Here is a 27307-nt window from a genome sequence, read left to right on the forward strand (position 1 = left end):
CAGCTATAACCGCTATTTACTTATCAGATGAAGCATATTAATAATTATTGATTTGAATGCCACGGATCCCTGTGATGAATTGATTCCTATCTTCTACCCTCCTTCAACTCGTATTTAAATACTTATATTGATATAGGAGCACTTTGGATGCTTCTGAATACGTTGCATAGCGGTATTGTGAAGCTGCAGGTGTGTGTATATAAACGTTTAGAAGATAACAATAATGTGTACAATATCCATTCACAAGTGTGGGGATGTCAAATCATTAAGGTGTAGGAATCGAGGAGTTATAACTTATTACACTTTGTGAGTGAGAGAGAAAAATAAAAACAGAGAGAAAGGCAATGTCGACAATGTTCCAAGCAAAAATATCACATCACCACAGGTGTTTTACTCAAGTTATTCCTATGTTTATATTTGTACACACTACACGTTTCTCCTCTGCCCTCCAACTACATATATTGTCTCTTCAGTATTGGATAGCATTTACATGACATCAGTAGTGATAGATAAAAATGTTATTAACCCTATGGCTATTTCCTCTCCTTGGAGGAGGAGTAGAGTGTACAAGAACGCTCTTTGTCGTGTTGGACGGCTTCCGCTTTGATTATGTCAAATTATTCCAGACTCCAAACATTGCAAGGATCACAAATGGAGAGAATACGTTCTTTCATCCTGGGATACTCCCCGTCTTTCCTACCACAACCCTTCCAAATCTAGCATCCATGATTACTGGAAACTTCTCTGACACTCATGGCATTACAATTAAGGATCCTGTTCATTCTCATAGCAAGAAGGATGTGACACCTTCTTCTCCAGAGTACTGGGGGAAACTAAGAAAAATGGGGACGATTTGGGTAAATTCATTTTTGTATCTCTTCTTTATTTTTTTTCTAAAGTTTCAATTCACATTAGTTTTGCATGAAAACTTCATAGTAGGAGCCATGGATCAGGCCCCTATGCATATATGATAATTTAGGGTCAAGGTTCCTTGCTTTTTTATGTTTGTTTTGTATTGATATGTACCATTGTTTTTATGTAGGAAATGACTGTAGTAAGCACAATGTATGTCATTTTTAAGAGTTAAAGACACGTGTAAACAGAAATAGAACACTTGTAAAGTGAGAGAGGTAGCACCTTCACCCGGTAGATTATGAAAAAACGTTTCACATTATAGTAGGAGAGACAGATAGTAGACACATCTACGAGTTGTGCTCAAGGAGCACACATGGAATGGCCAATTATTGGTGCTGTATAATGTTGAATGTCTCTAAAAAAATGTATAAGGCTGGAGTCCGTCTATAATATAGCCCATAATAATGGGAGGTACAAACCGGGTTTTTTTGCACTTTGGACGAGTCAAACTCCAAAAAAAACTAATGCAAACTGCACAAGTTGCAATTTATGATACGCCACGCAACCTATATCAATAAATAAAGTAAGTAAAGGGTTAAATAAGCCGATAACTCTCTACCTTAGCACTTTTTTCATAAAAAAACCACACTTTAATGCAAGATATTACATAATCTATGTTCATAAATTACTTATTTTATTTATAAAAAAAATGCTTCTTACACGCTGTACGTTTGGTCTCTTCCAACACGTTGTACCATGCAGACATTATGGTGTCCTTCAAGTCGTCGACACTGCAGTATGAAGTTACACTAACCTCCCTCTTCAGAATGGACTATATGGAGAAGTCCATCACGTTGATATCTTGCTCCAAAAATGCTAGATAGGGGTTTGGCACCACTTTTGCATAGACTTTCAAGTATGTGAAGATGCTCCGTACTGTTGGAAGCAGTAAGACCCTTCCCAATGCTCTTCCTGGATCCAGGGAAGTATTTGGGACTATAACAGATAGACACGTTGATTTATCTTTTCACCCTTGGGAATGAAGATAAAGGGCGTCAAGGGCTGCGCTCGTTTAGGGGAATTTCATCTATGCTCCGAAACCAGCACCCAGTAACTGTAGCTGTTGTAAGCCAGCTCCACGGTTAGTCCAAATGATTGAAACCGGCGTATAAAAATTGAGGAATTTCAAAAGCACCTTTGCCCTCGTCAGCCTATTGCCATTATGCCACACTGATTCTTTTGTAGACGATACAGCTTCATTTTCATGTCTTCCTTGACCACCCTACCCATGGTTTCTCGAGACACACCAGGTTCATGAGCCATCTTTCTCATAGAGCGCTTCTTTTTGCGGTTCGTTGCGTCGATCAACCTGGGTATCCTCATGGGCCTCGGGTGGCCACTCCTAGGCCTATCATCAATACTTATAGTCTCCTTGTACCACTTGATAGTGTAGTACCCCAATGACTTGTACACATTGAGGACTTTCAAGGCCATTGTAAGGGTTTACAACACATTATATCCAAATGCAGCGAAATGATGGCGCACTTCGGGTTCATGATATCGTCGTTAGAGGCTCAAGAACACGTTTTAGAAGTAAGTTTATTCAACAAAAAACAAAGATAGAGCTTTTGTTAATCCTATGGAACAAGCCGAATTAAAAAAATATATACCCTGTCTAGGAAAAATATAAAGTTGAAGGTGCAATTTTAAGACATGTGGTAACCCTGTATAATGGGGCATGATTATTGTTTACTTATATTTGTTTGTAGCGACAGTGAGAGCAAAAGCTTGCGGTAAAATAATGCAACTCAAACGAATGATAATATAATTTATCATTAAAATATATTTGCCACATAGAGGGCTCTATGAAAATACATCAGAGCATGGGGCATTTTTTTTTTTCTTTCTTTATTTTGTGAGTGTGTGTTTTGAAATAACAAGCTTGAGACTGTCACACCACCGTACACATAAAACATTAAAACATCCTTCTCTGCCTATACTATGGGGACCCACATGCTGTTTGTATCCGGCCTTGGAGCTCGGAGTTCAATAATTGTCGGATGCAGAAAGAGCTTGACATAATAATCAACATCTTACCCCTCTCCTTCAATTATAATCGAATCACTTCTAGTAAAAACCTCAAGATACTTTTAATAACTAAATAAAAAGGGAAAACAACGTGGATCTAATAAGGTAGTAAAAAGTACTATCTCCATCTTTCTAGTACTCACTGGTCTATGTTACTCACAGAGGACTCTTTGAAATCTCTTCTGAGCATGTGCTTTTTTTTTTTTTTTTTTTTTATGGATACAAATATATATTAAATCCTCATTTAAATCCATGTATTTCAATAATGATTATTAGAAGCCATATTTCTATTTTTCAGGACAGCTATGTCGACTCAGCTACGTCTCACCCTCACAAGCCACCAGGACTCATTTCTTGGCCCTTTAGTACCATTATTGATTCCTCCAAGGATAAACACTATAAACATGTATCAAACTCAAAAACTTTGGCTTCAAAACTATCCAGCATCAAAAGTATGTTTACAAATGATTCCTTGGATTTTGTGTCAGTCTATGTGGATGAGCCAGGTTCCTATGCTGTTCCGTATGGTCCCGAGTCCATGCAAGTAAATGAGTCCATTTCCAAATTAGACGCTTGGATTGGAGAATTAGTGAAGGAGTTTAAAGAGGATACAAATATCATCATCACATCCACTCCTGGATATTTGAATGTCACACTCTCAAATGTGATTTATTTGCATAAAATATTGGAGAAAGGGACTTACTCCGTCCATGGAAACTCTCCTTTTTTGAGTATTGTGCCTAAGGAAGGTATGTATTTGTGAGGAATTGGATGATGGGTCACTTTTGAAATGACTCATGTGTTACTTATGATATATGTAGATACAGTTGTGACAAGGGAGAGTTATTGAAACATGCATTTTGTCTCACACATCAAAAAGTGGTTCTAGGTAATTTTGCCGCGAAAATTTTCGTCGATGGTAAATTTCCCTTCATGTAAATTACGCTGCATGACAAATTCACCCCCTTTTTATGTTTTTACATTATCGGCTCGAACTTGACAGTTACATTTCCCAACAACATCTTGAAACAACCACAACATTCATTTATGACTTCGACCCTCTATCCCTTGCTAACTGTACTTCTGAATAATAATCATAAAAAAAGGATCGGGGGTAAATGGATCTTGGAATGAAATCCTGGGGCGTAAAAGGACAGAAGATAATTGTCCATAGTTATTTATCCTGTTCCCATTTAAGCTATACAACCCAAAATCACAATTAAGGCCTTTAACAAACATAGATTTGGTATTTGGAGGCTTTTCAATAAAACCCGATAGTAGAGACTGTAATTTAGATTCAGATCGATAATTCGACGTGAAAGTTGAAAATAAAATTAATATTGTAGAGCAATTTTGTTTTAGAGTTCATTGACTATTCCTTTTTTATTTTCGAGGCAAAATTACCATCGGCAAAAATGTACGCAGCAAAAATACCGGTCATACAAAAAGGCTACAGCCATACAACTTAAATTTCACTTGTAATGGAAATTACTCTGGCAAAAGTTCAACCACTTTTGTCAAACTTTCTTCAAAATATTAGATAAATACTTATTTTGAGAGATAAAAGTAATTTTTTTATAATAGGTTTTTGATGTAACTAACATCAGATTACTAATTAATTATTACTGATTATTTTTACATCAGTTGATAAAACTTTATCAAAAATCAAAACTAAGCTTACTGAGAATTAGTTTGAGATGTAAAAACACTCATTAACAAAGTGGACAAAAATTTCAAATATTTAATTTTTGGAAACAAAATTTCTGTAATTTAATTTTTTTGAAAAAATTACACAGTTTTTCAGAAAACAAATCAAAATTTATAATAATTTCAAATATTAAATTTTTGATAAAGAGTTTAAATAATTCACAACTTTTCAAAAAAAAAAAAATATATTAATTTTTTTTGAAAAAAAAATCAAAAATCCAAAGCTATTCAGAAAGAACTAATTAATATAAAATTATTAAATTTTTTGCTCAGCTAGATAATTTACCAAAATGACCTTTTTAAAAAAAAAAAAGATATATTTACCCCCATTTTCATCCTAACAATAAAAATTTCTAGTAAACATTTCTTAATTTGATGGAGGATCTCCAGCACCTCCAGGCCACCCCCTGCGAATACCACTGACCTTTCACATTGACAACAATAACAAAAATGCCCCCCCCCCAAAAAAAGGATTAGGATTTACATTTCTAATTACTGTACATGGAATATAAACTTATTTATCTCATTTCATCAATTCTAGGAGAGGAGATCAACATCTTTCAAATCCTGGATCAACAAACTAGTTTCAAAACCTATTACAAGAATAATATCCCAGCAAATTGGCACTATGTACTAGATCCCACTGTCAAAATTGCTCTCCTTGCCTCCCAGGGGCAGGTCTTTGAAGACTTTTTCAAAACAGTCAAACGATTTCATTCCAAACATGGAATAAAGGAGCCTCTTGAGAGAACTTATGGACTCAGTGGCTATATGGATAATCTCAAGAATTCCAGTTCTATTCTTCTCGGAATAGGTCCAGCTTTCAAAAAAGAAACTTCCAAGTCTTTTTTGCGAGATGATGCTCGAGTGGTTGACATCTATGCCTTGCTCTCACATGTCTTGGGACTGGATACCTCAAATAATGATCGGGAAGGAAGGTTGGATGTCTTTACACATGATTTGTCCAATCCTCCCATTGAGACAATTGAGAGAATTAAGAAAGTTATTAATCAAATTTCAAATACTCCAGCCGCAGGTAATTATTTACTTGTTGTCCGGTAAAATTTATAAAAAGAAAATATGTGGCTCTATATTCATTGGCGTGAATGCTAAGTTTCGTCGTTTTTAGACGAGTATGTGTCATAATTGAGAGGTAAATTTGAGTCAATCCCTTCTGTATTAGTACATATGTACAAATGAACGTAGAGAGAGGAAATAAAGTTTTTGTGACGTCAGCATCTGTCTTGAAAATTATGGATGAAATCCTCACGATTACGTCACTTTGTTTAATCCCACTGCTCTCATCAGTCACACGGGTACCAATGCTATAAAATAAAGTTGGGGAAAAGGTATTTTAGCTTGCTCTAATTTCCTATACCTACTTTAAAATTTCCTCTCCTTGCAATATGTTGCTCTTTAGATACCACAGATGACGTTGCTCTGTCATTTTTCCTCGTGACGTATGCAATAATTCTTTCTCTTTTCATCTCGTAATTGGAGACAGCAGATAATTGAAATTCAATTACCACAACCTTTTATTAAAGGAAATAACTTCTCAAAGAAAAGAAAATATTATTGGATTAGGAGAGAAGGGATCTCAACTTTTGGAGATATTCTGACAATTAGCACATTGGAGGATCATGAAAATAAATTGTAGGTCATATTACGTGGAAAAAATGTTGAGTTTGTCTCTTATGAAGTATCCAAATAATAATATATTCTTTGCTTTGCAAAGTTATTTTCCTTATGATTAAAAGGTTCCGATAATTATATATTAATTATCGGAACACACTGTCTCCAATTTCGAGATTGAAAGCGAAAGTATAATTCGCAGGCAAGCATATACAATGTTCCCAAAGTCCCCTTGACAATTAAACTAAAAAGGTGAATTCATGGAAGATGTCTCACTTAGTAATAGAAGTAATATTCATGAATCCTCAACGTCTTTCCATAAAAATAGTTTTCGTGTAGCTAAATACATATTTGGACAAATATAAATCATGGTTTTTTTTGGGTTCGGGACTTGTATAGCTTCATGAACGAACAAATTCAGAAGTGAGATAATAAGGCAGCTTTTCATAAAAATGACGTTATATATAAATTGACAAATTAATCACGCTCATATTCATTGAAGAGGCATCGGCAAGATAATTTTTTTGTGTTAAGGGGAAGGGGGGAAACTTGGTTTTTAAAAAATTGAAGAAAAATCAAATATTAAAATTTTTTCAAAAAAATTTCAAAAATCCACAGCTGCTCCAAAAAATTCAAAAACTAAATTTTTTTTTTAATTTCAAAAATCCACAGCTGCTCTATAAAAATTAAAATGTTAAATTTTTCGAAAAAATATTCAGAAATGTATAGCTTTTTTCTGAAAATCCATCATCGCTATTCACAAAAAATTAAATTTTTTTGAAAAAAATTTCAAAAATTTATTTTCAAATAATATATTTTCTGAGGAAAAAAATCAAAAAGCATAGCTATTTCCTGAAAAAATTCAAAAATTAAATTTCCAAATACTTATTTTTTGGAAAAAAAATCAATAATCTAATCATTTAAAAAAATTAAAATAAAGAATTTGTTGTAAAAAAATTTCAAAAATCCACAGCTATTTACAAAAAACTTCAAATATTTAATTTTTTGCTCTGTTGCATAGTATGCCCAATGACCTGTTAAAAAAAAATCTTTCAAAAAAAATATTTAGACCTATTTTCAGATAAAATTTCTCCATTCTGACCAAAAAAGTTCTAGTAATAAGCAAAAATTCCTTAATTAAACGGGGGCACAGCCCCTTTACCTTACCTCCTGCCCCTGTATTGTTATTGACTTTCAAAAAGCTGAGAGCTAATGTTATCTTAGCCCTATTTTATTCCAGCACCATGACTCATCACTAACTTAGGTGCTTTACTTAGATACATTAGTGCTCAATTATGTACTTATACAGGCATTAGCAACATGAATTCCCTTCTCTCTGGGGCACAAAATAATATCATAGGAGCATGCTTGGTTATCTGATACGTCTACTTGCTACTTGTTTTAGAATAATCTCTTCGGTTCTTTTGGATTCCATTTGTGAAAACACCAAAAAAGACTTATAAAAGATAATTTAAAACAATTTGGTAGGCTTCAGAAACTTATAGGGGCCTCAATCCCCCCTCCAAAAAAGGGTCTAATGACGCGACCACTACAAATTCCTTTCGGATGTTAATATACTCTTGTCTATAGTCCAATTCCCTGTGTCTACTTGGATTGAAGACAATAAAAATATAGAAATACCCAAAAACCCATCCCTATCGACTTTTGACCTTTTAAGCAGATTACCTATATTGTTTTACAAATTACTTATGAAGCTAACTACATACACAATATATATGGATTAGGGTGTACCGTAGAGACAAAAGTTCGGGATTTGGTATTTCCGGATATTTTTTAATTTGCATTTTATTCCTCTAAATATAAAAAATAACCAACAAACGCTCAAAAAAATGGTCCTTCATGAACATATTTTGATTTGAAAATCAGTAAAATGTCGAAAAAAAGGAAATTTTGGTGTTGTTTCTTTAAAATTATGTATTTAATTCCAGTCGCAGGTTTTTATTTTATATATTATTATAGATGAAACATATATTTTGCAACGATATTTTCACAATTTTTCACTATCTTGCCTCTTGGTATGATTATTTTGATTCCAAACATGCTGTCAAAAAATATATACTATTTTTGGTTTTCTTTGTATTTCGTGCAATTATTTTGACATTTGTCTTCATTTTTACTAGTCAAATCTACTTTTTTTGACACAAAGTATTTAATAAATTATTGTAAAATATACTTTTGTTGTTTGCTTATTCCAAATTTCATTTTATCAATTTATAATTTTGGAATAGGAAAACTGTCTATAAAACTCTTGAAAATAGAAAATAGACAAAAACCATCCCCAAATTAAGGAATTTTTGCTATTTACTAGAAAATTTAATATTTGATTTTTTTTTTCAAAATATTTAATATTTTAAATTTCATAAATTTTTTTTTCCAAAAAATTAAATTTTCTTTGAAGGCTATGGATTTTTCAAATTTTTCTCCACAAAATTTAATACTTAATTTTCTAAATTTTTTTCCAAAAGTTTAATTCAAAAAAAAAATTATAAAAAATTTAATTTAAAAAAAAATATTTTCAAAAAGTTTAATTTTCTGTAAGTAACTGTCGATTTGATTAAAAACATGAGATTTTAGCTAAAATAATATAAATCTTAAATTTTTGTCCAAAAAAATAAGAAATAAAAAAATAATAAAAAAATTTAAATTTTTGTCCCAAAAAATAAAAAATTTATTTATTTTATTTTTTTTAAATTCAATTCTCTGTAAAAAACTGTCAATTTTTCAAAAAATATGAAATTTTTTTCAAAAAATATAATTTTTCATATTTAAAAAAAAAAATTAATTTTTTCTAAAGAATCTACAAATCAAGACAAAAAAATAATAATAATAATCCTGCAGACGCCCCTGATGAATGACCATATTTGTGGACATATGATAGTTATTGTCTTGTTTAGAGGAATAAAATAAATCCAAAATAAAACATATCCGGCAATACCAAATACCCAGCTTTTGTCATTAAGGTACAGTCTAATATATAAATATAAATATATTATATGATTAATGTTCTTCCCTCTCGTCAAATACCCGTAATTATATTAACCTTTCTTTACCAAAACATGGCATTAACTACAATATTTGTATTATGTAGTTTGCAGTTATGTTTCCTTTTATATTGATTTAACGTAGCCAAAAAGAATAATAACGATGTTATGTAGACAATTACTCATTTGTAACTAAGGAGTCCTTCAATATTACATAAACATGACATTTTTTTTAATATTCTTATTTCAGGTGCAATAGCCATTGGTAGCCTCATGCTCATCACATTACTATTATGCGTCATCATTCTATATCGAAAAAAGAGTAAGAAACTGGATCACTCCTATTCCTATACTCAAATGTAAGTATTCTTATAAAATACAAAACGTTTTGTATATTGTACAGCTTCAATTAGATCAATCCAGACTATTCAAGTAATAACTTAAAATGGTTTTGAGCGTTGTTTACATATTATTAGTCTCTTTATATACTCGAACATAGTGGCGCCATCTTGCGTGTCTTATTGTTTCCTAGAAGAGAGTGGTCCATTAAAATCCGAACACTTTGAATTCTAAACTTTAACAAACAAAAGAATTTCAACAACATTAATGTAATAAATGTGTCTGAGCTCTCATAATCATTAATGTAGCCTCCCTCAGCGGCAATGATGGCTTCCAGGCGGTTGCAGTGGAAGGCCTAGCACCCACTGCGGATGTAGTACTTTAATGACGTTTCAGTACTGACTGAAAATGGCTTTGAGGGCCTTGGTGTTTGGACCATCGACATGCACCTAAAAGATGTAGTCGAGGGGATTAGTATCAGGCCTTTTCGGGGCCAAAAGTGTTCAAAAAGAGTTCAGAAAAACTCGGAAGACTCTTTCAAAAGAGTCTTGCAACGAATGAGATAGATTTCTTTCATTGCTGGTGTGAAAAGTGGTTTCTCCACACTCACAAGGTTCTTAACATCAAATTTTTTTGATAGCTTTATGAACAGACCGGTGTGAAACCCCCAAGATATATTGTATGGACCCTCAAGGACTTGAGGGGTTTGAACGTGTCTTTTTGTTTACTTCTGCGTGTCTCGTTTGGCCTATTTGATAGACCCCTTCTTTCTTTCCAACATTTCGGACTTGCTGACGGAGACTGAATGGTCCTGGAGACGCTCAATTGCTTGGAGTGTGCGAATAGAAATTACGTAAGCCAGAGAGCTCAAGTTTATTCTGTTTTCTAACGAATTGCTTAAGCTTTAGTATATCGGAATACGAACTAATTTTAATCTCCCACCCTTAAATAATTATTGAATTAGTAAGTGTTCAGATATCAATGGACTACCCCGTACCTAGTTTGTATTGGGACTGTTAAAACTTCCAGCACGACTTGTCTGCAGATGCAGGGCGCTAGAATCGAGGCAAAACTCTATATTATTTAAACAATAATTATGGCATGTATTGTGTCAGTTCTTATTTAGGACTGAAGACTGCTGTCCCGTCCTGTTCTGTCTTCGTACAACCCTGCATATCAGTCACAAAACTGATACTATTTGGTCTTTTATGATGTCAATCAACTTTATATCTTCCTCTTTTAATCAGTTACAGTTTTGATAGTCTTAAGAAGAGGTCACGATGCCTGATAGGACCGCTCCTATAATGAATTAATAGATAAGGACTGACACATGTAAGCTTAAGTAAAGATGCTAAGTTGCCACAGAGTAATTAGAGTTTTTTTTGACAGAAAGTCGACTTCCTCTTCCTGTTTAAAATTTGATATTCTGTCAATTTTCCATTGGATAGAGGCCCCCTAGTAGCTATTCTTTACCATCAAACAGTCTCTCTTTGCCAACACACAAAACTATTGTGTATTTTTGTTGTTAAGCTGTCGACGTTTCTGCTTTTTTTCTCCTAATCAGTGATCTGAACAATGATTGGTTGAATTATAATTAGCTCTTTTTGCTAACTGTAAGCAATTATTTCATAGCAGTTTCATAGTTTTCAAGAGATAAATTGGTTAAATGCCAACTGATTTTGGGTCTCTGAGTCGGAGGAAATGTTGTGTGAAACAATAAAGGTTAGGATATGTTATCACGGTGTAACCTCACTAGCATAAAAATATTCAATGTATTTTTTTTTTAGTTGTCGATGCTTCCGTTTTTTTCCTCCTAATCAGTGTTCTGAACATTGATATGTTGAATTCAAATTAGCTTCTTATTTGGATCCTGAGATTAAAATATACGGGTTGTTTATTATTATTTTAAATCAGTGGAAATAAAAGAGGTGAGTGGGAAACACGTGTCTATTGTTTCAATTCATGGTTAAGGAGAAATAAGCTATCATGGCCATGAAAAGAATGAAGCTTTTAGACGTCGTAACGAGATTTGACGGTTCAGGTGGCATAACGGCCTGTAGTGATCAGGTGGAACTACACAAGGGATTACTGGAACTCCATGAAGGCGTTCAGTGTATACGACCAATTAACGGAAGAGGAAAAGAAACAAGTAAGAAAAATTGTACAGACCTTGAGGAAGACGTTCTCGATGAGTCTGTTTACCTCTTATGAACCCCTCAAGGAAAAATAAAAAAACGTAGACCGGGAGAGTTTGTCGAATTTGTTTGGCCGAAATCAAGACCCTCTAGGATTCATCTGACATAATTCATCTTGCATTTTTATCAGCATGTCCAAAGATGTCAATTCTTGTATGAGAGCAACGCCGGAAGTTGATTATTTGAGTGAGACTGACCGCCCAACTATGACACGGGCTCTGACAAGTAAAATGAAAGCTTCCAACCTAGATGAATTGTCACCAGAGATAGGGTTCGCTACCCAAATGCAGAAACTGAACTACTATGGATGTGGTGGACAGAATCTCTAACGGGAGTGTACAGAAAGGAGGAGGTATTATTTTTGTGGCGAGGTAGGGGACCTAGTAAGGAATAATAGAAGGATGGGGTTTCTACCGGCGACAGAAGCAGGCCAGGGACACAGACAGGCGCAATAACTCTAAAGACTATAAAAAACGGAGACTGGGAGAGTCTGTCGAATTTGTTTGGCCGAAATCAAGACCCTCTAGGATTCATCTGACATAATTCATCTTTCATTTTTATCAGCATGTCCAAAGATGTCAACTCTCGTATGAGAGCAACGCCGGAAGTTAATTATTTGAGTGAGACCGACCGTCCAACTATGACATGGGTTCTGACAAGTAAAATCAAAGCTTCCAACCTAGATGAATTGTCACCAGAGATAGGGTTCGCTACCAAAATGCAGAAACTGAACTACTATGGATGTGGTGGACAGAATCTCTAACGGGAGTGTACAGAAAGGAGGAGGTATTATTCTTGTGGCGAGGTAGGGAACCTAGTAAGGAATAATATAAGGATGGGGGTTCTACCGGCGACAGAAGCAGGCCAGGGACACAGTCAGGCGTAATAACTCCAAAGACAATAAAAAAAATAACAATAATTTATTCAAATCACTGTTCCTTTTTTGAAGAAAGGAACAGTGATACAAATAAGTTAACGACGAGGTATAATGGTCAGCTGTTGAAATGTACTCTACTTTTCTGCAAATCAGTGTTTTAAATGTTGATTGGTTGAATTACATTTATATTTTATTGAGCTCTGAACAATGCCAAACAATTATTGTATACCCTTTTCGTAGCTGGAAAGAATTTTCTAACAACTTTACCAACTGATTCTGAGTCCTTTTCACTGTTTCTTTTTATATGGAAGTTTGCAATGCAAAATAAAGGTACCATCGTGTTTCATGTGTTCTAAACGTTGATTTGTTGAATTAGAATTAGTTTGTTTTAAATGTAAGCTATTCACTACCATTATTTAATTTCTAAATTTTATAGTTTGGAAGATGAATTGGCTAGTTAACAACTGAATTTTGGACCTTTTTTGAAACTAATTATAGAAATTAAAAAAGGAAAAATGATTGTTACACGTGCTTTTTCTTCTTTTTTGTTAATTATTTAATAAGTCATGGGCGTGCTAACATCTCCCTTCAAAAAAAGAATTCTCGCCTATCTTTGGTGTAAATTGATATAAAAATGTATAATTAAATAAATATATGTAATTATGATCATTTTGTCTGCACTAATGTTGTAGAAGGTTCTTATCATTATAGCAGTAATTAATTTGAACCCCACCCCCAATAAATTAATAGGCAACTGATATTAACAAGGGTATTAATTCAGTAATACCATATGTCTTTCTCCCGTTTTCTTCCCTCACTTTATTACATATCCTATCTATAGTTATGGGAAAGTTATTGATTGCACTAAGACAGCAATCCACTTGAGCTGTTTTAACAATTGTAGCTCTTTGCCTTTTTTCATCTTTATACATGAGAAAACCAATTTATTCTCAAGCACACAATCTCACACTTCCAGATAATAAATTATTAAGACTTTATCTAGATAAAGGTTTGAATAGTCTGGACTGATCTAATCGAACCTGTATGTACATACTAGACCGTGACTCTTTATATCAAATCCCTATTGAATTTGAATCAATTTATTTATAATTGCAGCTCATATGACCAGCTAAAATCTATACCAGATACTCTCATTTCCTGATCTCAAGAATCTAATTATAAAAATTTAATCTAAATAACATATTATAAAAAGTGAGTCACGTATTTTGCCATAAGAATTTTGTATATAATGTTTTGACTGGCGTCACAGATAGCAACTTAAGCCGAAATTACGTCATCTTGGGAGCCTATAATTAAAATATTTAATTAAATATTAACTCTTTAAGAATTCGGCAATACACCGAACAGACAAATTTTACGTAAAAAATAATAGGGATCTACGAAATCCTCATTGTTACTTATCGTTTTTCATATGCACAATCCCACATAGTTACACAATACTTAGATGTTCTCCCTTCAAAATTATTAATAACAACTTAATGTTTTTATAAAGTTTTTATGATATGATGAGGCAAGGAGTACTTTTGTCTCAAGCACACTAACTGCCTGACCCTTATACTACATGAAACCCGCATGCAAGATTTTATTAATATGACTAAATTTGATATGAGACCAAAAATATATATACTACATATATATCAGGGAGCACTATATACACGCTCAATGCTATATACAAAACGCATGCAAATTTCATAAATATTTATATAAAAATGTATTTTAAAATAAAGAAACGCAATACAATCTGTTAAAAATATTGAAATCCAATAAAAATAAGAGTCCTCTATTTTGTTAAGCCGACATTGTCTTGCCCTTTAATGTAAAAATTGGGATCCCGTAGAAAATAGATAGATTTTTGATAGATTGTAACAGTTTCAATACTTTTACGTTGTAAAATAATATTAGTAATTTAGTTTATTAATTATAACATTATTTTTAATGTCAGCGACATTTTGTCTTCGCAATACATGACAGTACACGTCCTTATCTTCATTTTATATCGCAATCAGCTTTCTTTTGATTAAAAGAAAACAGAAAAGAAGACTCAAACTTAATAGAGAATGAACAAATTAAAAATATATATTTTTTCTGCAAGGTGGTGCGTCAGTCTGTAGCTTATTGTTTAAAAAATGACACATGCTCGGAATTATTATTTTGACAGCATCCTCTATGTGAGACACAATTGTTTGTTATTTTTTATTAAATAATATTGTCATTAAGAGAGTTGTATTATTTTGCCACAAGACGAAGCCACTCTCTGTCGTTTTGTTTACAAACGAAGATACGTAAACAACGCTCATGTCCTGTTGGTAGGGATTGGATGTATAGTGTATAAGTTTGCGTTAACGTCATCCTTTCTCTTTCTATCTTGCAATTGGACACAATGACAGCGGATAGTTGATATTCAATCATTGCAACCTTTTAATAATAAGAAATTTGAGAGGGGGTAGGTGGGGGATTAGAATTTGATACGTGGACTAAGGGATCTCCTCCAGTCTCATCTCTCAGTCCAAGGATGAACTCATAGTCTTTTTCCTCCCTTCCGAATGCTCCATAGAAGACAAGGTTACAACCATCCTCACATAATGAGACCTTCCATTTACTTTGATGATTCCCCAATGAGCAAACTGTTTGAAAAAGTTGTGATCCTTCTTCACTTACTCCAATAATATATTATATCCATTCCAAAGCTATTTCCTAGCTATTAAAAGGTTGGGATAATTGAATATAATGTGTTCGAATGAATCCATTCTTCCTCTCAAATATTGAATTGATATTCACGCTATAAACTTAAAAACAAAGCTAATTCAAATTTAACCAATCAACGTTGGGAACACTGATAAGGAGAAAAGAAAGGGAATATTAACAGCTGACCACAAAATTCATTTCCACGAGAAAAAAAAGGGTTTCTTTTTATTATTAGAAAACTTTGTTATTTATCAATATCTCAAGATGGCCGACAGTAACGACAAGGCTGACGTCACATGAAAACGTTCTATAATTTATAAATGGGCACATACCTAGTATTTCATTGTTTGTTTATTTCATTTTTTTGCTATTAATTAATTATAATTCGTCTTTCTTTTTCTTCTTTAAATATTTGGCATACCTGCTTCACTAAAGAAAAATTACATTCATTTATATGTTCAAGCAATGATTGGCAATGCTTGTACGATAATAATAAAAAACTCTGAATCATTTATTATAAATGTTTATGTTGATAAATTTGGATGTATCCCAAAGATTTGCCTTCTATATATATAGCTATAAAAACCATTTAAATATAGCTATTTAAATATATATTTTCCTTATAAGTATATCGCTAAGCTATTACGTAAGTCCAGAAAAAAATATTTCAAGTTCAACATCTCATTCTCGTGGTCAAATCTGGTTTTGGAGGATTTTTGATTTAAATTTATGGAATGATTATATTAATAAAAAAACCCATTTGACTAACAGAGGCTTAATATAAAGGACTATTAGTTACATATTCGTAATTAAGTACTATTACATATAGATATGTGCCCAAAAAATATCTTAACTTTGACTAATTTCATATGATTTTTAAAAGATTATAATTGATATTGATCAAAATAATTGAAATGTAATTTATTTGTTGATACAGGGAAAATAAATATAGCCCAATCAGAAAAGCATGTCACTCAATTCACTCAAATTTTGTGGATCAAAATTACAAAAATCTTTAGCTATTTACATGAAAGTTAAATTTTTTGGAAAAAAAATTTATAAATTTCTATTTTTGGTATTTTTTTTTTTTTGAAGGATTTAATTAAATTTCATCTATTAAATTTTTTGAAAAAAAATTAACTATATAATTTTTTAGTAAAAAACAAAAAATCCTTAACTGGCGGAGAGCTACAGCCCCTTCAGCCCACCCCCTGCGGACTCCCGTGTAGATTAGCATCAAAGTTATTTAAGTTTATTTCCGACCACCCTCTATAATACTTTATTCATAGAGTACGATGACAATTAATTTAACTCACCTTTGACGGCTATTTTTATCATTTGTCACATATGGAACGTAAAATAATAATTGCTCATTTGACCTCATTTGCAGTAATAAAAAAAATCTGCCTCTGCTGTCGGCACCAATAAATAGAAACGTCATACATATAAATTGGAACAAAACAAAAGCCTTGGAGCAAAAGAGTAAGAGGCCTTATTGGAATATTAGGCTTATAACGTCTCTCTCATCTTTTGACTTTTAACACTTTATATACATATTATGTAGTATGACTTTAATAATAATTAATGGAGCCAATTCTAAACCAAGTAACTTTAACAGAGTGGGTTCTTGTTTTTATTTACTGATATCCCTAGATGTATGTGGTGAGTTAACAAAAAAAAAAAACAATCTTGAACAAATATCAATAAAATAAGAAATTCTATGTAGTGGGTTGATCTTATCTAGAGATATTACTTTCAATCCGGATTGACATTGGTCCAAAATCATGGAGGAGGTCAACAAGGCATCAATATCTCTGAACAGAGCAAGCTGAGACACTTGGAAAGAGCAAAGAAGATTCTATACTTTCTCAAGCCCAACGAAAATTCAGGGAAATTTTTGTTCTTTCCTGATTAGAAATTATTCCCCGTTGATGCAACTATGAATCAACAAAACATTTAGACAATATATCTCAGCTTCAGAACAAAAATCCAGCAGGAACTATGGGCTTTGGCGTTGTGGAGTCTGCCATTCCATTTTGTGGGCAGGAAGGAGCCGTCCTATGGAATGCTTACATCGAACTTCTGGATAAGAAAATGCGACCTTTGCCCAAAGAAAAGTTCGGGGAAAACTTTATTTCATCCGAGACGGAGCTCCTTCCCGAAGAACAACTTTCCAGACTTTAGGGACCTCAACATGTGTTCGCCCTCCTCTCCAGATGCGAACCCCTTGGACTACTCTATCTAGGTGCGTCTAGAGAAGAGGGTGTGTGCCACTCCTCACAAGAGTCTCCAGTCTCTAGATGCTTCCATCAGGAAAGAGTGGACCAAGCTCGAGTCTGACTACATAGTCAAGACCTGCAGGGGATTTAGGCCCAGTATTGAGGCAATAATTGGAGTTGAGGGCTCACATATTGAATAAACGTTGTGCTGAGCACTATTTTCAGATGATTTTTACAATAAATGTCCCCACAAAACCTGTCGTTTAAATTTTACTCTTGAAAAGGTAAAAAAATTAAATGGATATCACTAGATAAAATCAACTATATACAGTGTGTCTTAGTGAATCGTGCATGAAACTTTGGAAATATTTCATTGACTTTCTAAATCATTTGCACTCCCCCAACGTATATAAATTTGGTACGTACATAAACTATTATTTGGAAACTCAAAATGAAATTTTGACTCCGTCCAGTTTGGAGTTCGTAGCTCCTTTTCATCATGAATTTCTTCAACATCGTGACAAAAACCCTTGGCTTTTGTATTGTAGTTTGTAGATAACTTATTGATTTTATAGAAAAAACTATGGCTAACCTTCACCATATTATTGTAACCTAAAATATATCAAGCATCATATCCTTTGATTTGGATAACACTTTTATCAGAACAAGATCAAATCTTTATCTCATTTTACAAAAAAATGGTAGGTCTATGACAGGGATGTCCAACCTGTGCCCCCCCCCCCAAATGTGCATAATATTTGACTTTGTCTTGTATTTCCTAAAACTCTAACAGGGTTACTAGATTTGCCTTTTTTAAAGAAGTTAGTCGTTTTAAAATTAGATTTGCCTTTTTTTGTATTTATCATAAAATTGAAGCAAATATGTATTTAATAGTTTTGTTTTATGTAGCCACTTTTCATGGAATTTAATTTGGTAAGTTCTGTGGCCCATTGAAATATTCCTAGTGGCAATGCAGCCTATTGTATTAAAAACATGGACATCCCCGGTCTATGGGCTTGGGAGATATACTTTAATAAATGCAACTTGCAGTGCCTACATGGGATTATTAATTATTTGATAAAAATTGACGATTACTTCTGGAAGAGTATGAATGCTATTTAGACCTCATTTTGAGAAAACTAATGCTAACTTGCCTTGTATTATGCGACGGGTCAAATATATAATATGTGTGTTTCTTGTGTAAGAGTTGCATTTAATTTTTATATAATACTAACATGGCATATTTAATATGTATTTACAAGTAATGTAACTCTGGGCATTTGTACATTATAATGTGCCGCAGATAATGTTTTGTTAATTATAAATGTTCATCAAAAATGATCACATAATTTCACCATTAACAACAATTGATCGAAAATCCAATCTTTGCCCCGAGTACTAAAAAGGCTTAGATTCATTTTTTGGTTGCAACTTGTTTAACATGATTATACAAGGTGTGTCCAAAACTTTACTTTTCAAATTTCTCCAGCAACATATATTTGGTATGCTAGATTCTTTGATTTTTTATGTTAGTACATTCGAAAAAGAACATATACAATATTTTGTTTGAAGTTATATAAAATTTTTAGTTTTTTTGTGAGAGGTATAAAAGTTAAAAGTATTTTTTGTGTTTGGCGATTTTTTGCTATATGCCTTGAGCCATTGGCACAATTTGGCTTTGGTTTCGATATTATCATTGACGTATGTGAACAGCTCATTAGCCGTGCTCATGCAACGATTCATAATGTCAAAATTAAACTGTTTAAGAAACTAACTCATTGGATACTTGTCTCTTGCTCAAAAACATTCGAAAAAATATCATGGCACGAGCCAACCGATATGTCAATATCCTCAGCAACTTCTCGGATAGTCATTCAACTATTCTCAAAAACAGTATCTTCGCTGCTTCAACATTTTCAACGTACTTGTGCATCTAGAGCGAGGCTCGTCATTGGCATCTTCCCCGCCATCTTGGAAGAGTTTGTACTACTTAAAAGCTGTTTTACTTAGAACAGTTTCATCGTATGGGACTTTCAAAATTTATAGTGTTCTGGAGCAATTAATTTCAGTTTTTTATGTACATAATATTTCATACACATTCTTGCATCTATGTTTTTTAATAGCAAAAAATCTCCCAACACACCGTTATGCTTCTCATAAACGAACTAAACATATTATATAGCTTTAAGCAATATATATAATTCGATTTCAAATGTACTAACATAAAAAAATCTGCCATACCAAGTATACGTTGCCTGTAAATTTGAAAATTCACCTTACTCTTTGAACACACTTCGTACAAATTAAAATTGTATATAAATTTTAATTCGCCAATCTGTTCCGCACTTCAAATAACTATTTCTACTTTATGTTACAGACGAGACAATCGACGAGGGACCACCGAGTCACAGGAAGAGGAATATGAAAAAGTAGAGTTCTTAGGACTCGAGGATGAGGATCCAGATCAGGAAAATCCTCATTCAGACTCTGAAAGCGACCATAGGGACTCCAATTTACAGTGCTGACTATATAGCCAAGACTCAGAATATTTCAATTTTGAGCCTGAGATATGATCAAAAATAGTATTGATTTAATTATACAATAGAATGGGTACATCTATTTAATTAATTAATTTGCATTTTATAATTATTAACTATATATATTGGGACTTGAATTCTTTCTGAGGACCAAAAAGTGTACTTTTACTTTATATGTGCTTTCGGAGTGAGTTTCCACATTCAATGGAGAGGGTATATTTAAGGACTATGTCTTCATACTCAACCATTTTCTTTTTCAAAATGAAGACGTTTTGCGATTTTAAACGATTCTTGTTTAATTGTAGGATTAATTTGGGAAGAACACAATTTTTTCGTGACATTTTCTCTTCTGCAAACAAGAAACATTTTAAAACACAGAATCTCTTCATTTTGAAAAGGAAAACTTTTGATGTTTGAAGATTATCAGGGGCGTCTGTAGGATTATATATATATATATATTTTTTTTAAATCCATAAGTTAAAAATATTTTAAAGAAATTTAATGATCCATAGTTATTCCCAAAAAATTTTGAAATCCATAGTTATTCTCAAAAAGTTTCAAAAATCCACACCGGTTTACAAAAAACTAAATTTTTTTAGAAAAAAAATCGAAAAATTAAATTTCAAATCCTAATTTGGTTGGGAAAAAATTTCAAAAATCTATATTTATTCATAAAAAATTTAAAAAATTAAAATTTTTTGAAAAAAACTTCAAAAATTAATTTTCAAATATTAAATTTTTTTGAAAAAAAATTCAAAATCTACAGTTATTCACAAAAAGTTAAAATATTAAATTTTTAACTCTGCTGCATAATTTGTTAACTTTATTTAAAAAAATTAATCTTTCAAAAAAAAAAAAATCCCCATATTTTCCCTTAAAAAATTTTCACGCTGTACAAAAAAATATAATAAAAAGCAAAAATTCCTTAATTCAGAGGGGGGTTAAGGCCCTCCAGCCTACCCCCTGTGGACGCCCCTAATTATACAAGGTAAAAGCTAGTTAATTACTGTAAAAAAACGCCTCAACCTTTAAGTTCAGAACTTAAAAACAGTTCTTATAAATAAGTTGTGCATTCTCAAATACGCCGTGACGTGTATTACACCTCCGATAGATTTGGAAACTCCACCCTGTACCTATATATTATTTTGTATACCATATCTAAATTGCTTATATATAATTGCGCGCGATTTAATGTTTTACAAATGTTTGTATGACTTCAAGCTGTCGAATCCCTCCAAAGTCACAATTGTTCTCAATTGTTTTAAAAATAAAAAATAAAACTTGTGAAAAAAGTGTTCCAGAAGACTCCAAATTTGACCTTTGAGGATCAAAACAATTAATAAGGACAATGTATTATGTATGTCAACCAGTGTCCATTGTATACATTATGTGTCATAAATTAATAATTATTATTATGTATAGTCGATGTATGATTTATTATCGTAACAATCCGTTGATTGAATGTCCTTACGTCAGTTCTTTAAAGCAAAAGTTCAACCAGTAATAAACTCTCAAACTGTTTATTGTGAAATAAAGTTCTTCCATGGATAATTGGTATCGTTATGTTTGCATTAGAGTGGTTCTTCAATCTACTGTATTAATGTAATATTTTGTTAAAAGCGTAGCTTTACAAGATCTGTTCAAAAAGTAAGATTACTTTTCTAATTTTGCAGGCAGTGTCTATTTGGTAAGCTAGATTTTTGAAGAAGAACATATATTTATTGTTTAAAGCTTTATAATATGTTTAGTATGTTTCTGAGATTTTTTGCTATACGTCCTTTTATAGGTCTCTTCAGTTTTTGGATCAAGAAAAAGTCGTATGGGCTTTGATAACTTTGATATTTGATCGAACTAGGCTTGCTTTTTTTTTTGGTCATGGCACTCCTGGGCTCTTCCATTTTGGAGATTGGGCATTGGTTTTGATATCATAACTATATAACCATGATTATTATTCATTTGTTATGCCCATTTTTTTAGAAATTCAGGATCATAATTGGCCTCTGTCAACAGCTCATTAGCGATGTTCATGAGACGATTTTTTTGTCAAAATTAAGCATTTTCAAAAAATAATGCCACGAGTAAACCAATATGTCAATATCCTCAGTAACTTTTCTGAATAGTCAATTGTCTTCACTGCTTCAACGTTAAAAAAAAACATTTCAAAAACAGTCTAGGTATATATTTATAATTGCTTTATTAAACTCTGCTGTTGAATAATGAGATGTGGTTCTTCCCATGAGTATTTTAATGTGTACATTTGGTTTTGAATACAATCTAATTCTAAACAAATTCCACAAGCCACAAACATTTGTACAACTATCCTTCCGGATGATTACCAAAAAATTAAGTTCCTATGATATTCCTACATGGGGGTACAACTCTTTATGCATCAACCCCCCATTAATAAACTCTTTCCATACCTAGAATAGAAATTATTAAGTGATAAGCGTTTCATATTTAAGTTGTATCCAAAGTTCAATTAAAACTTATACTTTTTGGAAGATTGGGGGAAAATTAATTTCGTATTTTTCGCTTGATTTCAATGCTTTATAATATGTATTACAATCACTCGATTTTAGCCAATTGTGTCCTGTTCTATTTGATAATTTGTTGCCAATGCGAATCAAACTTCACGATGCCCTTTTTGTAAAAGCCCTTGTCCCTATTGGCAAAATACTAGCACAACCAATTTTTACATACATGTATTGATGTGAAATTTGTACACCAAGTGCGTTGGCTATAGACAGGAACAGGGGGTAGTCGCTTGGTGCCAGGTCCGGACAGTAGGGTGGATGGATAAGAACTCCCCCATCGGAGCTCCTGGAGCGTCATCCAATATATGTACGGCCTGGCGTTGTCTTGAGGATTTCTTGTTGACGTAAAGGCACAACTGTCCATGCAAAATCAAAAGACTTGCCCTCATCACTTTGTATCATAGACGCACCATTAAGGATATCATTACGTTCCCCAGAATTTTATACAAAAAGATAAATCTATCTCCTCCATCCTGGATACTAAATAAAGGCTACCTCTTCCACTAAACGAAACTCATGGATCTCAACATCATCAAGCATAGTTTTTATAATAGATCAGCTCTTCTTTGGAATTCTATATCTCTATGATTTCGTCGGGTAAGTGAGGCTGACCTCAGGGATTTTTAGTTAATTCTTTTTTTGTGTGAAATATTTACATATTACTAAGATATTAGGAGTGTTGTTTCCACTTGAGGGGCGTCACAGAGGATTGGTTGGAGGGGCTTAAATTTCAAATTTATTGCAAAGAGTTGTTGATTTAAAAAAAAAAAACATTTCAAAAAATTCAATTTTTCTTAAAAAGTCCTGGATGTATCATGGTTTTTTTCCCCCAAAAATGTAATATTTGATTTTTTTTTAATAAATTTAAAAAGCCAAGTCCTTTGTTCTTGTGCTTTTGTTCCTATATAGAATATATAAAGGAAATACAATATATACCTATTATAAAAAATAAATTAGCTTTAATCAATAAATCAATTTTCTGAGTTTTTTATTGTTCAATTGCAGCGTTTTCCAGTGATTTTTTGACGTCACCAGGTTGATGCAGTTCCAAACAGCTAAGGGAGTCTCATGAATCTGAAAAAGGGGTTTTAGGCACCACAAGGTGTTAATAAAAGAGGGAAGGGATGGGGTAGATTATGGATCCAGGTACGCTGCTAAGCTTGTCGGATCCCTATAATATGATAACTATAATATTTCTTAGATCAAACTTTCCTAAACTTTACTTTGCCAAGACCCCCTTACACTATTACATTTTTAGCTAAGGTCCTCTTTAGACGAAACATGTGTACTATGTATGTAAACTTATATACCCTTATATGTAATTATAACCAGACATAGATTTAGTTCTATCATAGCATTGGGAGTAAAACTTGCAGTGGCATGATTTAAAAAATTTATTTTAAAGTGCTGGTACAAGACTAGGTAGCTTCAGAGATTACGTGTACTGCCCAACTGTTTCGAAGACGATCCTAGGCCTCAAACCACAACTAGTAGTCGCACAATCTGATGACAACGTCGAAATACTCATCCAAGAGAGATGGACTTCTTGGAGACGTTAACTGGAGAAGAGTTTTGAATCCACATAAATTTGCTGTCCAGTAGGTACTGCAAAAAGGTACTATATTTGTCTCTGTTTGTTTGTTGGTTGGTTATTTTGTTAGTCACCATATTTTACTGCCAAAATTAAAGCTCAATTATTATGAAATTTTGTACGCAGATAATATATGGGCACAGTAAGAGGTCATTAAATTTTGAAAGGTCAAGGCAACACAAAATGTTAAAAAAATGCATATTCGAACTTAACTTTGGATTTAACTGAGATACATCACTCAATTTGATTTTAGGGAAAGGTTTTTTGGTCTACTGTGTTGCACATTCTAGTTTATAAAATTAATTGTCTAACAAAAAAAACACAAGACTCAGTTGAAAAAAGCCCATGTAAAGAATATACAGTTAAAACAATGCTCTAATATTAATTTTGTGCATGTAACTTTTTTGATGGCCTAGAAAAAGGGGCGTGTTGCAACAGTCCCTTGTTTCAACTGTCCTAGTCTCACCTACAATTAGTAGAGAAAAGATGTACTCTGTTGTACTTTACTTTGGCATTTCCACTCCTTGTATACATAGAAGGAAGTGTACCTTTGATAACTAAGCAAGGGTCGTTTGTGGAGGAGAGGAACAACGCCCATTTGTTAGAACATTCCAGGAAATAATGTTTCCTATAATTTGTACATTCAATTTCTGCCAAGAAGCTGCCACACTATGTAAGACTTATATAACAATATTTACTTTTTGGAGGGTTGATTGTATTAAAATTACTTAAACACTTCTGTATGAAAGTTACTCTTTGAATGATTATTCGGCAATATAAGAAGTATAGAAAAAAAAATAAGGATTGAGTTAAATTTTTCATTTACTGAGTCATTTAATTAGTTTTTTTTATTTTTCCTCCATACATTGAGTAACAGTATTTGGTTATGTACATATGTATATGTGATTATGTGAAACGTCGTATTTATTGATTTGATTAATTGATTGCTTTGAGTATTTAGATCTTTGACAAGGATAATTTGATATAAAATGAAAACTACTTCGTTAAGGGTGGTTACTACAGCCGCACCAGACGCCCATGCTTATATACTTCATATTGAAAATGTTTTGTTCATCAGTGAAATAGCAATCAGTTCTCAATGTAGTGGACTCCGTAATATCCCATGTCAACTATCTCTCTCTCAACCTAAAAAATCTTAAAATCCCCGTCAATTGTTTGGGGTTATTTGCCAAATTATGGAACGAGATGTCACTTTCAACACTCAAGTCCTATTTTTGAATAGCTTCAAAAGCCACCGGCGGAAAACTGCCCTGGAGAAAATTGCCCGTGGAAAAATTACCCTGGATAAAATTGCTATGGAAGAAAATTGTCCGAGAGAACCTTGGCCATATTTTGCAGAAACTTCAAGATGAATAATAACACATTATTAATGACAAATATCTAAATATATTTGTTTGTTCCATCCCTAAGGGAGTACCTTCAAGTGTTAATCATATTATTGCTCAAAATATGAGGAGAAGGAATAAATAGTTTAGAACCTCTGAAAAATATGGTTGAATACTTCCCGCCCTCTGATTAACAGTATCCCAGAGTATTGTGGGATTGTTAGAAACCAACGCCAATTCATTCAATACATCCAAGGAGCCCCTCTAACACCAAAATTAGTTCAAAGGCCTCGGGTCGGCTGGATCCCGAAGGGTAGTGTGGGATAGTTAAAAACCACCACCAAAGCATCATACACATCCAAGGAACCCCTCTAATACCAAAAAATAGTTCCAAGCCTCGGGTTACGCAAGATACTTGAGGTTACTCCAGTGGTTTTTAAAATTCTATGGGTACTCTCGAGTACCCGGTACAACTTCAGGGCCTAAACTATTTCATGGTATTAGAGGGATTCCTCGGATGTATTGGCGGTGGTTTTGAGCAATCCCACTCTACCCCCGGGCCAATCTAATGGTGAAGGGTATTCAATCATCTTTTAAAAGGTCCTAAGCTATTAATACCCTAATTCTATTTATCCTTTCGGTCCATTTCTTAGAAGATTGGATTGAATTTAAAATATTACAAGGAAATTGTTTTGCAATAATATCACTCACACTTGTTGAAAGTACTTCCTTTGGGGTATGGAACAAACAAATATGTTTAGACAATTGTCATAGATACTATTAAGCTATTTTTGTTTCTCGAAATCATTTCTATGAACTTTAAAATTTTGTGCACTATTTACTACATTGCTTAAACATTACTACCTTCATAATTGATTAATTATTTATAGTCTTATGAACCAATAGATCAGTGTGATAAATCAGATAAAATAAACAGCTACAGCTGGAAAATTTACATTACAGTTATTGTAATACATAATCCCGATTATTATATATAAAAAAAGATTAATTCAATGTCAACTTATCGATTATTTGACTAACTTTAATAAGGATTTAATATTTTAGAGACATGAGATCAACTATCATTTAACTTATTTGATCAGTATTGATTAGATGTAAGGAAGGTGGTCCATTTAAATCGAAACACTTACCTATACAATAATTAAAGTAGGTTGAGTGAATGAAATTAATTCATATTTCGATATATTGAAGCATAAACAATTATTTACAAAAGAAAACAAATCTGATATCTCTAGTTATAAATGGCACTTGAACATAATTGACGAATTTCCATTCGCACTTTTCAAGCAGTTTGACGTCTAAAAGACCACTGTCAACGTCGTCAGCTAGTCCGAAACTTTGAACAGGAAGAAGGGCTCTTTCAAAAAGGCCAAACTAGATCCAAATGAGTTATAAAAAACAGCTTAGGTCAATCCCCTCATATCCACGAAAGCCTTTACAAGAGGTCTTGGGGTTTCAGTAGACTGACCGAAGAACCATCAAAAAAGTGGGCTGAAAAGAGCCATGTGAGGGTGGAGACGTCACTTTTGACACCAGCAATACAAGAAACTCATCTCTTCCGTTGCAAAACTCTTTTAAATTAGTTCATTTAAACACTTTTTTAAGACTTTTTGCCCCCCTAAAGCCTAGATGTCCACCCCCTCAACTACACTTTTTGA

At 32.9% G+C, this 27307-nt stretch overlaps 1 protein-coding gene across 2 annotated transcripts; it reads left to right on the forward strand.

Moving 5' to 3' along the window:
* Positions 1–406: 406 nt before the first annotated feature.
* On the forward strand, positions 407–21708 carry LOC121123109 (bis(5'-adenosyl)-triphosphatase ENPP4). 2 transcript variants are annotated; one of them, XR_011781387.1, is made up of 6 exons: positions 407–857; positions 3242–3692; positions 5192–5686; positions 9535–9643; positions 13812–13907; positions 19998–20806. XR_011781387.1 is itself a non-coding variant. In XM_040718217.2 (5 exons), the coding sequence occupies exons 1-5, from the start codon at positions 516–518 to the stop codon at positions 20143–20145; spliced, it is 1545 nt and encodes a 514-aa protein (XP_040574151.1). In that variant the 5' UTR covers positions 407–515; the 3' UTR covers positions 20146–21708. The 2 variants fall into 2 exon arrangements, 1 of the variants encoding a protein (XP_040574151.1); XM_040718217.2 differs by lacking the exon at positions 13812–13907 and having other exon boundaries at positions 19998–21708.
* The last annotated feature ends 5599 nt before the right edge of the window (positions 21709–27307 follow it).

This window comes from Lepeophtheirus salmonis, chromosome 8 (assembly GCF_016086655.4).
Source record: "Lepeophtheirus salmonis chromosome 8, UVic_Lsal_1.4, whole genome shotgun sequence".
Classification (NCBI taxonomy): Eukaryota; Metazoa; Arthropoda; class Copepoda; order Siphonostomatoida; family Caligidae; genus Lepeophtheirus; species Lepeophtheirus salmonis.